The 13,458-nt window shown below is 51.5% G+C and overlaps 1 protein-coding gene across 1 annotated transcript in view; it reads left to right on the forward strand.

Moving 5' to 3' along the window:
- The first annotated feature begins 4,968 nt into the window (after nucleotides 1-4,968).
- The window catches only part of ST14 (suppression of tumorigenicity 14), a 51,855-nt gene continuing 43,365 nt past the window's right edge, over nucleotides 4,969-13,458 (forward strand). Inside the window, exon 1 of the mRNA XM_023185877.2 lies at nucleotides 4,969-5,240. Coding sequence (XP_023041645.1) covers nucleotides 5,160-5,240 — 81 coding nt within the window. The 5' untranslated portion in view covers nucleotides 4,969-5,159. The remainder of the gene's footprint in view (nucleotides 5,241-13,458) is intronic.

Here is a 13,458-nt window from a genome sequence, read left to right on the forward strand (position 1 = left end):
GTGGAACCGACTGGTGATTGGTTTGTGTGCTTGTTGTTTGTGGGGAGTGGGATAAGGAAAGAAGAGAAGTCGGTGATGCCTTCTGGAACTGGTTGACTGAACAGATGAGGATGCCCTTTGCTAAGGTAGCTGGATCCAGAGTCACATAAACAAATGGGCGTTCCTGGCGCACAAACCCGCTATGCTGCTGCAAAAGGAGGGGTCGTCTTTTCCCCCACATTCCTAGAACATCATCTTTTGTTTAGAGATGGGGTCTCACCTATGTTGCCCAGGCTGGAAGACAGTGGCTATTCACAGACGTACGTGATCACAGCTCACTGTGGCCTCGAACTCCAGGGCTCAGAGATCTTCCTGCCTCAGCCTCCCGAGTAGCTGGGACCACAGGTGCGTGCCACAAAGCCTGGCCTCCTAGAGCATAATCTTTCATTTCATAGAGCTGAATGAGCATCTTGCCCACAGAAGTGCTCAGTGCTGTCATGTGAATGTTACCTATATGCAATGCATGAGCTGCAAATTCAGATGAAGCGGAAGCCACGCAGAAGCCAAGACGTTCCCCCCAGGACCACTGTGCCACACCAGCTCATTGAAGTGCAGGAGCCAGGAGGAAGTGCAGCCATCAACTATCACATCAAACCCATTTGGTTTAATCCTCATGAAATTATGATATGCTGGCCGGGCGTGGTGGCTCATACCTGTAATCCCAGCACTTTGGGAGGCCAAGGCGGGTGGATCACCTGAGGTCAGGAGTTCAAGACCAGCCTGACCAACATGGAGAAACCCCATCTCTACTAAAAATACAAAAATTAGCTCGGTATGGTGGCAGGCACCTGTAACCCCAGCTACTCAGAAGGCTGAAGCAGGAGAATCACTTGAACCTGGGAGGTGGAGGTTGCAGTGAGCCGAGATTCGAGACTGTGCCATTACACTCCAGCCTGGGTGACAAGAGCAAAACTCCATGTCAAAAAATAAATAAATAAATAAATAAATAAATAAATAAATAAATAAATAAATTACGGTATGCTTTTGTTTCTAAACTCAGTGAAGAGACTCAGTAGCAGACAGCTGACTTGATGGACACTGATCAGCTCCACGGACTGTCCTCGCTCACTGTCTCCAAACAGCATTTTCAGTGCTCTTATGTGTATCAGGAAGATCAAAATAAACTATACCATAAGCCCTAATTGACGGAAGAGATTAATTATTAACTTCTGGGGAAAGTTAATCATATTCACTTTGATATTTTAGCTGGATTTGGATCTCACTAAGGGGAAGGGGGCAAGTCATCGGGGATGGGGTGGGAAGGACCGTGCAGGAAAAGGCAGCATTACCTTGAGGATACTAAACACCTGGCATTTAGAAAGTGCATTTTCCCCATGAAGCATGTTTGACAGGGAAGCACGAGGGCTTTGGTAACACAAAAGCAGAAGTGGTTCTAGGTGTCGAATCCATATAAACCTTGTTGTTTCAGAAGGTTTAAGTACATTCATGGACGCCAGCTCCATAACCAGTTCATTTGGCTTTATTCTGTTCATTCTCAACCTCTACCACACCTCTTTGCTGTTTGCACTTTTCTTCTTTACTGAAGGAGCGCGAGTCGCCTGCAGGCCTGGCACAAGCTGCTCTGGCTGGGTTTGGCCTTGGTCTCCCCGCCTTGGATGGCAGCAGAGCACTGGCTGGTTTACACTTGGGCTGGGTCTACCTGACATGGCTCCACTGGCTCCCACGTTGTCGCCAGCTTCAGCCGGTGCCTTTCAGCCTGTGGGCAGGTCCACATTTGCACACCTTCTAAGTGGTCCCGGCCCCAAGGACATAGGGGCTTGTTGGACATGCCCTTGAGGGGGTCCCAGGGACACAGATGTGACTTTTCCAGAAGGCAGTCCTGGAACCAGGAAGAGGATGGCTCCCAAGAGAGGAGAGGTGACAGCTTTGTAGTGCTGGGGCCGGGAAGGGCCAGTGAGGGGGTGGTGGAGAAGGCACAGTGGGTGGTGAAGGCTGGGTAATTTGGTCATGAGTCACTTTTTCTATAGCAGAGAAATGACACGGGCCTCAGGCTGAAATCTGGGCTTCAGCTGGATTTGCTCCTCTTGAGTGTGAGAATCTGGTCCTATTCTTGAAGCTGTCTGCTCTTGGGTTCCTTCACTTACCATTTAGGAACAAAAGCACTGACTTTTCATAATTTTTTGAAGATTAAACCAAATGGGATGAATGGAGTAACACATAACCATAACACATAACACCAGCAGGTTACCCTGCCTCCTCCCTCCCAGGAGTGCGCACACGGCGCATTCAGCAAGGTATCCCCACGCAGACATCCTAGGGGAAGGGTCTTGTCCTGTATCACTTTCTCTTCGTCTGCATTTGCAGTCTATGCATTGCATTCATACGGCATCTAAACCACGCTGAGTGCCCAGCTCTATGAGATAAAAGATGAGGCCCTAGGAAGTGGGGAGATGACGTGAGTCACTGCGTGTGCAGGTTTTGTGTCAGGAGTACTGTCTCATTTATGTCACATTGGATTTGGCTTACTTTCCATCACTCACACTAGTTGAAGAATGCTGTGCCATTGGTAATCCAAAGGAAAAATTATTTTTATATATTTTCTTTCTCTTTTTTTTTTTTTTTTTTTTTTGAGAGATGGAGTCTCGCTCCAGGCTAGAGTGTAGTGGCATGATCCCAGCTCACTGCAACTTCCACTTCCCAGGTTCAAGCAATTCTCCTACCTCAGCTTCCCAAGTACATGGGACTACAGGCATGCATCACCATGCCCAGCTAAGTTTTGTATTTTTTAGTAGAGATGGGGTTTCACTATATGTTGGCTAGGCTGATCTCAAACTCCTGACCTCAGGTGATCCACCCACCTCAGCCTCCCAAAGTGCTGGGATTATAGGCGTGAGCCACCGTGCCCAGCCTTTTATAAATATTTTCCGTTTAGCTTTGGAATGCTTTATGTGACGGAAGGCAGCAGATTAATTCTTCTTTCAATTAAGTTGACCCAAGATATTGTGTTAGTCATTGTGCTAGGCTTTGAGGGTGCAAAGACAGCTAAGACACAGACAGAATGAAATGAAATGAAATGAAATGAAATGAAATGAAATGAAATGAAATGAAATGGTGGTGAGTTCCACGAGAGAGGTACAAACAGAGGTAGTTTTCGTTGAGAGGGAAGGAAACTCGTGGTGAGGAGGTAGCACATCAGTCAGGATGCGTGAGGTTTGCAGCAATAACAAACAACCCTCAACTCTCGGTGGCTTAACATCCCAAAAGCTGACTGACACCTCATTCACGCTGCATATCCAGTGTGTGTCATTGTGGTCACTTAGGGTCACAGGTCACAGAGGTTTAATCTCAGAAGAGAGCAGGGAATTGTCCAGTGCCTCCTTATGCTGCTATGTACAAGTGGTATGTCTCCTCACTGGATATTTTCTTGGTTACCGCTAGCCATACTGCCAAACCTAACTTCCGAGAAGACAGAGTAACACCCTGACCTGTGCCCAGAAGGCAGAGAGCTAAAAACACTCAAGAACAACACTAAAAAACCCCATCAGTGACTTCGACCCAATATGCGGAGGTGAGTGTGAAGGAGAAGAGCTTCCAGGGGATGAAGAGCTTTAGGAAGGGTGCCAAGGTCAGAAAGCCTGACTGGAGAGGGGGGCTCCAAACAGGAATGCTGGGAGGCACGGTGTTAAGGGAGGACAGGGCAGAGTGTGAAGCTAGGCTAAGGAGATTGGATTTGATCCAGGAGACACGGAAAGTCATAAAGGAGCTGTGGTTTCAGATTTACCTGATTGCTACGTGTAGGAGAGATTAGAGGGTGGCAGCCCAGAGCCAGATCTTTCTTACACAAAACCAGGCGAAGGGCTCTGAGGGCTTGCATAGGGGTCTTCTAAATGCGCAGGAAAGAAAGAGCTATACTTGTCAGCAGAGTCTTGACGAGATTTAGAACTAATTGCATATGAGATGTAGGCAAGGTGGAGAATCAAAGATGATTCCAGGATTTGAGCCTGGGAGAATGCTGCCATTAGAATGAGAGAAAACAGTGGAAAATGGGCAAGTCAGGGAAGGAAGATGGGGCTTGTGGATCTCAAAGCAGGAATTTTTATTTTGTTCACTCCTGTTTCCCTGTACCCAGGACAGTGCTTAGCGCATAGTATGTGCTTGGTAATGTTCACTGGGTATGGAATACAGTAGAACATTATGGAGACGTCCCCAGGCGACCGCTAAGGCAGAACTGGTGTCTGTGCTGGGAGGGAGGTTTTCCTATCTGCAGCCATAAGACGAGACGAGACGTGCTGCCAAGAGAAAAAGCCTAGAGAAGAAAGGGATGAAAGTGAAGGAAGAACTTTGGGAATCATGACATTTAGGACTAGAAAGTAGGACGGGAATCCAGGGAAAGGGGACATTTGAGGAAGCATCAGATGCTGCAAGTGGCGAGGGGCATTGGGACGGCTCAGAGGGCATCTGGTGGAGCAGCTCATGCCACCGGACCTCCCCAGGCGCCAGCAAGTGCCTCCCGCCTGGAGAACAGGAGGCTGCAAGGCTGACGGGGAGGCTGGGCCAGGGGCGGTTCTGGTTTCTGTTTGGTTTTGGGGGGTTCATAATGAGATTTAGTCCTGTAGCAAAGTGAGCAGGGTGAAGGGGAGGGACCGGGGGCGCATGAGGGAGGAGGGAAAACACGGTGGGCATCAAGGAGGTGGATAAAGGGCTGCCCTCCCGGGGCAGGGCCCCTGCGAGGCCGGAGCGGTGGGTGAACGCTGTCGTGGTGATGGTGAGGGCCTTAGCGACCACCACCCGAGTGAGGCTCCCTCACCTTCAGGACCAGAGCCGGGGGGAGGAGCCTCCCCCACGGCCAGCGGGGGCGGGCAGGTGCGCCGGGCAGGTGCGCCGTCAGGTGCGCAGGCGAGCGCGGCGGGCTGGGCGGGCCGAGGCCACACCCTGAAACTACCTGCGCGGGCCGGGCCGGAGAGTGAGAGCGGAGCTGCAGCCGGAGCGAGAGGAAGAGGAAGAGCGAGCGCGCCAGAGCGAGGGCACCGCCGCCGGCCGGGGGCGCTGAGCCTGCCCGGAACTCCGCCGCCTGCGCCGCGCGCCGCGCCCCGCGGGCCATGGGAGCCGGCCGCCGGCAGGGACGACGCCTCTGAGACCCGCCACCGGCCTCGGGGACCATGGGGGGCGATCAGGCCCGCAAGGGCGGAGGGGGCCCGAAGGACTTCGGCGCGGGACTCAAGTACAGCTCGCGGCACGAGGTGAGCGCCGGCCGGGGGCGCGGGGCGCCGGGAAGCTCCGCCCGCCCGACCCTGCAGCGCGGCGCTGGGCTCCGCCGGCTGCCCTGGCGCGTCAGTGGGTGGCCGAGCGCTGGGCTCGCAGGTGGAATTTCCTGTTCAGCGGGTGCCGGGCCGCGGGCGGGGCTGGCCGGACCTTTGGTACCGGACCGGCTGCGCCCCGCCGGGGAGGCGGGAAGCCCCTGGGCCTTCCTGCGCCCTCGGTCCTTTCCCTGAGTTGAAAAAAGGGGCTGCGTCTCGGCCCCTCCGTGACTCTAGCGCTGTTAGTGAACATCTGGAAGAAACCAGGGGCTCGGAGTGGGGTTATTTGGGCGGAAGTGAAGTTTCAGGGGAGTTTGGAGTCTCAGCCATCCTTGGCCTCTGCAGCAAATTTGTTTTGTCTCTCTCCTTCCCCGTCAGAAGACAACTGGGAGGCAGGGCTTTGGCTAACACAGGGGCTGGAGCTAGGAACTCCAGAGTCGGGCTTGCCTGGGCTTCGCGAGAGGGGATGGAGCCCTTTGGGCTGTATGGGAAGGGATGTGGGAACACAAACATGTCTTGAGCCTTTTGCAAAGTACCGAAACAGGAAGCTCTTCTTTGTCAGAAAGAACAATGAAAGACCTATTGGAAGATCTCAGAAAGATGACATGTTCCTGTGTGGAGTTGGGATGGGTTGCTAGTCACTTCACTGACAGACCCACCTAGGTGGTAGTGCCCGGGCGGGAACAGCAGCCAGGTCTCTACCCTCCCTGTCCAGGCAGATCCCCAGGTTTTCTGGAGGGCCAGGGCATACCAGGTCAGGGCGGCGCTGAGAGGCAGGGGCTGTTTGGCAGAGGGTTTTGCTCCCCTGCAAATGATGGCCTCCCTGCCCTGCCAACCCTCACTTTCTCCCCTCCTTCGGGGTGCCCCTGGGCTCCACAGCCTCCACCGTTGCTCCCTGAGTCAGGCCTGATTTTGGTGCTGTCTCAGATCAATTCCTTTTGTCCGAGCAGCATCTCGACCCAGGGAGCTTGCAGAAAATCAGACGCTGGGGTTTTGGACGCTGCCTGCACCACAGACAGGACCTGGGGCTGGGCTCTGCTATTTTTTCCACTTTTCACCCTCAACAAGGAAGAAAGCTTCCAGTGGACCAGAAGACTTGGGCCCCTTCCCCTGGCTGTGCCTGTGCCCTGCTGTGAGGCAGATTCACCTTCTCTTCCTTGCTGTAATTGCTATGTTTGTGAGTCCTTGCTAATTGCCTGCTTGGGGCTCTAGACTCCCTGCCTCCTCAGCAGAGAGCTTGCTGCTTGGAATTTGTTATTTCAGGGCAGTCCCGTGCCCCCACCCCAAGTCTGTTCTTCCTGACTTCCCTTTCTAGGACTCTCCTGCCCACATGGGGAAAGCAGGGTCTTCCTGGTCCCATGGCCCAGCCTCCTCTCTGAGCCATCTCACCACCCAGACAAGTGGCCAGGCTGGGGCTCACCTTCCACTCACCCCCAGGATCCCACATTCAGTGGACTTCTCTTGTCACCTGCAAGCCCTGGCTTTAGTTTCCCCCATCCCTGCTCATTTCCTCCTCGTCTGCGAAGCTCATTTGCTCTGCGCACCCTTGGGCTGTTCCTCCCCTCTCTGCCATTTTCCTTCTTGTGGCTTGCTCCTTGTCTTTTCTCCTGCCGAGCTTTATTGAACTAACTTGGTACCTAGTCCTGGGCCAGGCACGGGTGAAGGGAAGGCTCTCAGAGACCAGTAAGATGTGGTTGTTTCCTTTAAAGAACATCCAGTCTTGAGAGCGAAGCTAAGAGACGAATGCCAAAGTTAGCTGCGAGGCAGAGCGTCCAGAGGAAATCGGCTGAAGCTCATTTCCGTCTTACAGATTCCTCCCACCTGTGGCCTCACCAGAAATCCCAGTCCCTGGGATCACCTTGTAGTGTGTGTTTGCAGCTAGGATCTCCGTCCCTGGCTGGGAGGTGTGGCTGCTGCCCCTGGGTTTGCTATCTGGGTCAGCAGAGCCTGGCGCACAGGGTGCTGTTATTTCTGGGTTCCTTGTCCTCAGCTGCATCCATCCCTGCACCCTTGTTCCGTGGTATTTGTATCTGGCTGTCCCCTTCCCAAGGCTGATGGCGTGGCCTCTGCCCTACTCCTGCTGTTCCCATCAAGTGTTCTGCATGTGGCCTTCAGGGCCCTGATGCACGTTACTGCATCTGGAGATGGTGTGAGCCCTGCCTGCGAGCAAGCAGGGGCACAGATGCCACTTCTTATGGCCATTAACGAGAACCAGGAAGCCTGCTTCCCTGAGGATCTTGATTCCTGTTGAGTATTTGATGGTGACTATAAAGCTGCCTTAACATCCACTGGTTGCTTCTCAGATCACGATTGCCCTAGGTAAGACTCAGCATCACTTAAGCATCAGAGACCAGGGTTGGAAGATCGGATGTTGTGTGGTCAAATCAGATGTCTAGGGGCTAGGGTGTGCAACTCTGGCTATTCAGAGAGTCATCTGCTTGTTAACTGGTCATTCATTCATTCATTCATTCACATAACAGTATCTGCTAGGTAACCCACTGACTGAATCTGTGCCAGGTGCTGGGAAATAGCAGTGAGGAAGACCCTAGACTCATAGCCCCCATTCTTGGGACCATCCAAGGTAGTGTGGGATACAGGGACTAAATTCTGACTCATGAGTACTAGCTTCTTGATATGCCCTGGGTGAGCACATAGCATCTCTCTAACACAAGCTGGAAGGGCCAGGTCAGCAAATTGGGACTGCAGGCATCTGTGATGTGGTGGCAGGAGGTAATAGGCAGCCAAGACCCGGGGCTGCCTTGTCTAGCCACGTGATCTCAGAGATGTTACCCAATATCTCTAAGGCTTGGTTTCTGTGGCTATAAAATGGGAATGACATATATATTCCAGGTTTGTTGAAAGGATTAAGCGGGATACTTTACATGAAAGCCCTTTGTAAGTTGCAGTGTGGTGTTCAAAGGATGCAGCTTGAGTTTTCTAGTTGAAAGGGACTTGAGACAAACAAGAAAATTATATAGTATCAATAGGACGCCTGTTGAGAGGCTGAGAACCCAGGTTGTCAGTGGGGCCTCGACCTCACAGAGGAGCCATCCTGCCCTGCCAAACACAGGGAAATGCCCCAAAGATGCAGGGAACTACTCGCCAGCAACAGATACCTCTTCCTAAGACCTTCTGGTTTTCTTTTTTTCTTTTTTCTTTTGAGACGGAGTTTCGCTCTTGTTGCCCAGGCTGGAGTGCAATGGCGCGATCTCAGCTCACTGCAGCCTCTGCCTCCGAGGTTCAAGCAATTCTCCTGCCTCAGCCTCCCGAGTAGCTGGGATTACAGGCATGCACCATCACGCCCAGCTAATTTTGTATTTTTAGTAGAGATGGGGTTTCCCCATGTTGAGGCTGGTCTCCAACTCCTGACCTCAGGTGATCTGCCCACCTCAGCCTCCCAAAATGCTGGGATTACAGGCGTGAGCCACCATGCCCAGCTGACCTTCTGGTTTTCATTCCCCCACTTTACCCAGCTTCTAGGAGAAAGATCTTTCTATGAAAAGAAAATGTGTGCCAGCTGCATATCCCTTTCTCCCTCTCATCCCCTGCCCCTCCCACCACAGAAAATTAAACTTTTATTTTGTTTTGTTTTTTAGAGATGGGAGTCTTGCTATGTTGCCCAGGCTGGACTCAAACTCTTGGGCTCAGGCGATTGATCCTCCTTGTTGCAGACTTCTAAGTAGTTGGGATTACAGGCGTGAGCCACTGTGCCCACATAAAACTTTAGAGAACAGCCTCTTTTGTTCTCTAGAGCATGTGCTGGGCAGGTGTGTGCAGTGGGTGAGGGAGAGGGTTGGGAAGGCAGAAAGCAGCAGGAAGCTAGGATTGTCCTGTAGGTGGGGCCTCGGTTGCTGGAGTGGACCGGAAGTCTGCTTTCTCCGGGGGTCTTTCTGGACCCTTCCCTCTGCCTTGGTCCTGGGAACACCTAGAAATTCCTCGTTTAGGAGTTGGGAAAACTGAGAAAGAGGAGAAACCATCCCTAGCTTGATGGCTGCCTTCGCCTGCTCCCAGTGGAAATGGTCAGAGGGTGGATCTGCTCAGAGCCGGCTTGCTGGCCTGATGCCACATTGTCACGGGCTGCGGAAAGAGAATCAGTTACAGCTCCCTCCCCCTACCTGGCCCTCGCTCTGCTCCCTGGGAACCAGACTACCAGACTGCCTACTGCTGTGGCCAGTGGCCTCTGTCCCTCGGAACACTGTAGTCTTCAAGTTCCCTGATGTCTGTTCCTTCTCTGGTCTGTGGTTCTGCCCAGGTTGGTGGCTCATGTCTCTCTTAAAAGAGAAGTTGTCTTTGGAAGAGGAAGGGAGATACGACAGAGCCGCCTGGGAGCCCAGGTGCTGAAGATGATGTTGCTTTTGCTATTGTGCCATGATTAGTCGAGTGTCTAGAATACTAATCACCGTGAATACTCATAATCATTAGCATTTATTGAGCATGCCTTGCTCTTTGTCTTTTTTCCTGCCAAGCTCCATTGAACTCACTTTGTACCTAGTCCTGGGTCAGGCATGGCTGAAGGGAAGTAAGATGTGGTCCCCCTGGTCTTTGAGACCAAGTATTACCCCTGTCAGAGATAAGTGTTTTTATGATTCCTTTTTTTTAGACAGGGTCTCCCTCTGTCGCCCAGGCTGGAGTGCAGTCGTGCGATCATGGCTCACTGCCACCTTGACCTCCCGGGCTCAAGCTTCCTCAGTAGCTGGGACTACAGGTGGGCACCAGCATGCCTGACTAATTTTTGTATTTTTTACAGAGGCAGGGTCTTGCTATGTTGCCCAAGTTGGTCTTGAACTCCTGGGCTCCAGTGATTTGCCCACCTCAGCCTCTCACAGTGCTGGAACTACAGGTGTGAGCCACTGCACCCGGACTTAGTATTATTCTTATTGTTTTTGGGACGGAGTTTCACTCTTGTTGCCCAGGCTGGAGCGCAATGGTGTGATCTTGGCTCACCAAAACCTCTGCCTCCTGGGTTTAAGCGATTCTCCTGCCTCAGCCTCCCGAGCCGCTCGGATTACAGGCATGCACCACCATGCCCAACTAATTTTGTATTTTTAGTAGAGATGGGGTTTCTCCATGTTGGTCAGGCTGGTCTCAAACTCCTGACCTCAGGTGATCCTCCTGCCTCGGCCTCCCAAAGTGCTGAGATTACAGGCGTGAGCCACACCGCACCCGGCCCAGCCTTATTGTTATTACCTTTTTTTTTTTTTTTTTTTTTTGAGGCGGAGTCTCGCTCTGTCACCCGGACTGGAGTGCAGTGGCCGGATCTCAGCTCACTGCAAGCTCCGCCTCCCGGGTTTACGCCATTCTCCTGCCTCAGCCTCCCGAGGAGCTGGGACTACAGGCGCCTGCCACCTCGCCCGGCTAGTTTTTGTATTTTTTTTAGTAGAGACGGGGTTTCACCGTGTTAGCCAGGATGGTCTCGACCTCCTGACCTCGTGATCCGCCCATCTCGGCCTCCCAAAGTGCTGGGATTACAGGCTTGAGCCACCGCGCCCGGCCATTATTACCTTTTTATAGGTGAGGAAAATGGAGCACAGGGAGGCTGAGTAACTTGCCTGAGGTCGCAGAGCAAAATAGTGGTGGAATCTGGATTGGAGCCCAGGTAGTCTGGCCCTGCTGTATCCTATGTGGGCTGTGACATGGAAACAGGGCTGCCAGCCCACCGGGCTCAGGAGGGGATGGAATACTAAAGGTTGGGAGTTCATGAGATTTGGGTAAGAAACTGGATTTCTCTTCTCAGGATGTTTCTGAGGTGCCTGGGACTAAATTACAGAAACCATTTGGTAGCATGGGAATAGAAACTTCTGGAATTCTCAGAGTGCTTAGCCTGGCCTGGCAGTGTGAGAAGTGTGTTTGGGGTTTGCTCAGTGCTCGTGGGCAGTCGATGCCCTTTTGGCTTTGTTAAGAATATTTCCAGAAACAGTTCCCTGCTAAATGTTCTGTTTCAGATGCTCATATTTTCAGAATTTTCGTGTTCTGCCTGGGCTTAGCAATATTTTGGGGTTTTTCCCTGAATCCTGTGATAGTTGGCTAACTGATCAAAATCTTGGATCCTTTGACTCTTTTTGGCCCCCGCTGGTGATGCTGATGTGGTGGTGGGGAAGATGATGATGGTGGCGATGGTGAAAGGGTGGAGAAGAATGTGATGACAGTTATTTCTACCTTTCACTAAATATCTACACTCCAATTCATGACCTCACTTTATCCTCACAACAGCTATGTGGGAAAAAAAATGCCCAGTTCACAGATGAGAATCCTGAGGCTCAAAGGGTTTGTGTAAAGGCAGTAAGAAGTAGAGTAAGAATTCAAACTTAGATCTGCGCAACTTCAAAGCCTGGGAGCTCACCACCATGCCATTTTAAAATTGTGTTCCTGGCTGGGCGTGGTGGCTCAAGCCTGTAATCCCAGCACTTTGGGAGGCCGAGACGGGCGGATCACGAGGTCAGGAGATACAGACCATCCTGGCTAACACGGTGAAACCCTGTCTCTACTAAAAAAAATACAAAAACTAGCCGGGCGAGGTGGCAGGCGCCTGTAGTCCCAGCTCCTCGGGAGGCTGAGGCAGGAGAATGGCGTAAACCCGGGAGGCGGAGCTTGCAGTGAGCTGAGATCCGGCCACTGCACTCCAGCCTGGGCGACAGAGCGAGACTCTGTCTCAAAAAAAAAAAAAAAAAAATTGTGTTCCTGAGATGATGGTGATGGTGTGTATCCCCAGCAAACTGCTAGAACACGTTATTCACCAGAGAGCTGTGAGCACATAACAAGGAAGTGGTGATCACCTGGTACCAGTGCTGGTGCGCTACCAACATCATACACCAACTTGTCTGGTTTCCCCTTTTGATGAGGTTCCTTAGCTGGTGGACCAGGGGCACAGCTGGCGATGTGATTTCAACAGGCTTTACTTAGATGTGGCTTTATGTATTATACATATGATTAAAAATTATGGTGGAAGTTTTAAAATCAAAACCAATTCACCCACCTCTGCCGACAAATCATTTTTCACGCCTCTCTCCCCTCCTTACTGTCTGTGGTTCAATGTATCTAGTTGGTCATTGTGCACACACCATTTCTATCCTGGACAAGGGGTTTTATTGGCCTCCTGTCTGCTGGGCATGGAGCACTGGGTGCTGGAGGATCGAAGGTCTGGTAGGCTTGTGTCTGATTGAAAGGCTGTGCCTAAGGGGGGGTCTGTTCTTGGATCCACGTCACTTTGGGTGGTGACCTCAGGCTGTTTCTCACCTCTTCCTGGGTTCTGTGCCATTTCTCATTTAGTAACAGCTCAGATGAGGACTTGGGGCTTTTGCCTATCAGCTCCATAGATGACACCAGCTGGGAGGGAAAAGCCAATACCTTGTATGACTTGATCATGAGTCAGAGCATCTGGACAGCCTGTCTGATAGGCTGCACTGAGCAGAACGCATCTGTCTGGGTCAGGAGTCAGTGCTTCGCTCACCGAACCACCTCCCTCAACCACGGAGCAGAAACCACGAGACCCAGAGTTCTGAGTTGACAGCAAGCCTGGGAGAGACCAGGCATGCAAGTGTTACTGCCCAATCCAAGTGTGTTTTCTTCCCCCCATGATTTTATTTGGTTATACCTTTAAAAATTATTATTAAAAGGCTAATATATACATGTTCAAAGAAAACTTGGCCAACTCAGATAAGTAGTAAGAATTTAAAAATGAGGCTGGGCATGGTGGTTCACGCCTGTAATCCCAGCACTTGTAATCTCAGCACTGTAATCAGCACTGTAATCCCACCAGCCAAGGCAGGTGGATCACTTGAGGTCAGGAGTTCAAGACTAGCCTGGCCAACATGATGAAACCCCATCTCCATTAAAAATTCAAAAATTAGCCAGGCATGATGGTGGGCACCTGTAATCCCAGCTACTCGGGAGGCTGAGAGAGGAGAATCACTTGAACTGGGGAGGTAGAGGTTGCAGTGATCCGAGATCATGCCATTGCATTTCAGCGTGCGTGACAGAGCCACACTCTGTCTCAAAAAAAAATGACACAAATACCCCTACAGAGACATTTTAACAATTTGGTATTGCCTATGCATGTTTTCTAAAAAAATTTTTTTCCTCATTACAACATTTAGGAAGCTTTTCTTTTTTGAAGTCTCACAGTATAGAAATGTACAGTGTAAAATGTGAAACTCCTCTGAAA

Source organism: Piliocolobus tephrosceles, chromosome 13 (assembly GCF_002776525.5).
Source record: "Piliocolobus tephrosceles isolate RC106 chromosome 13, ASM277652v3, whole genome shotgun sequence".
Lineage (NCBI taxonomy): Eukaryota > Metazoa > Chordata > Mammalia > Primates > Cercopithecidae > Piliocolobus > Piliocolobus tephrosceles.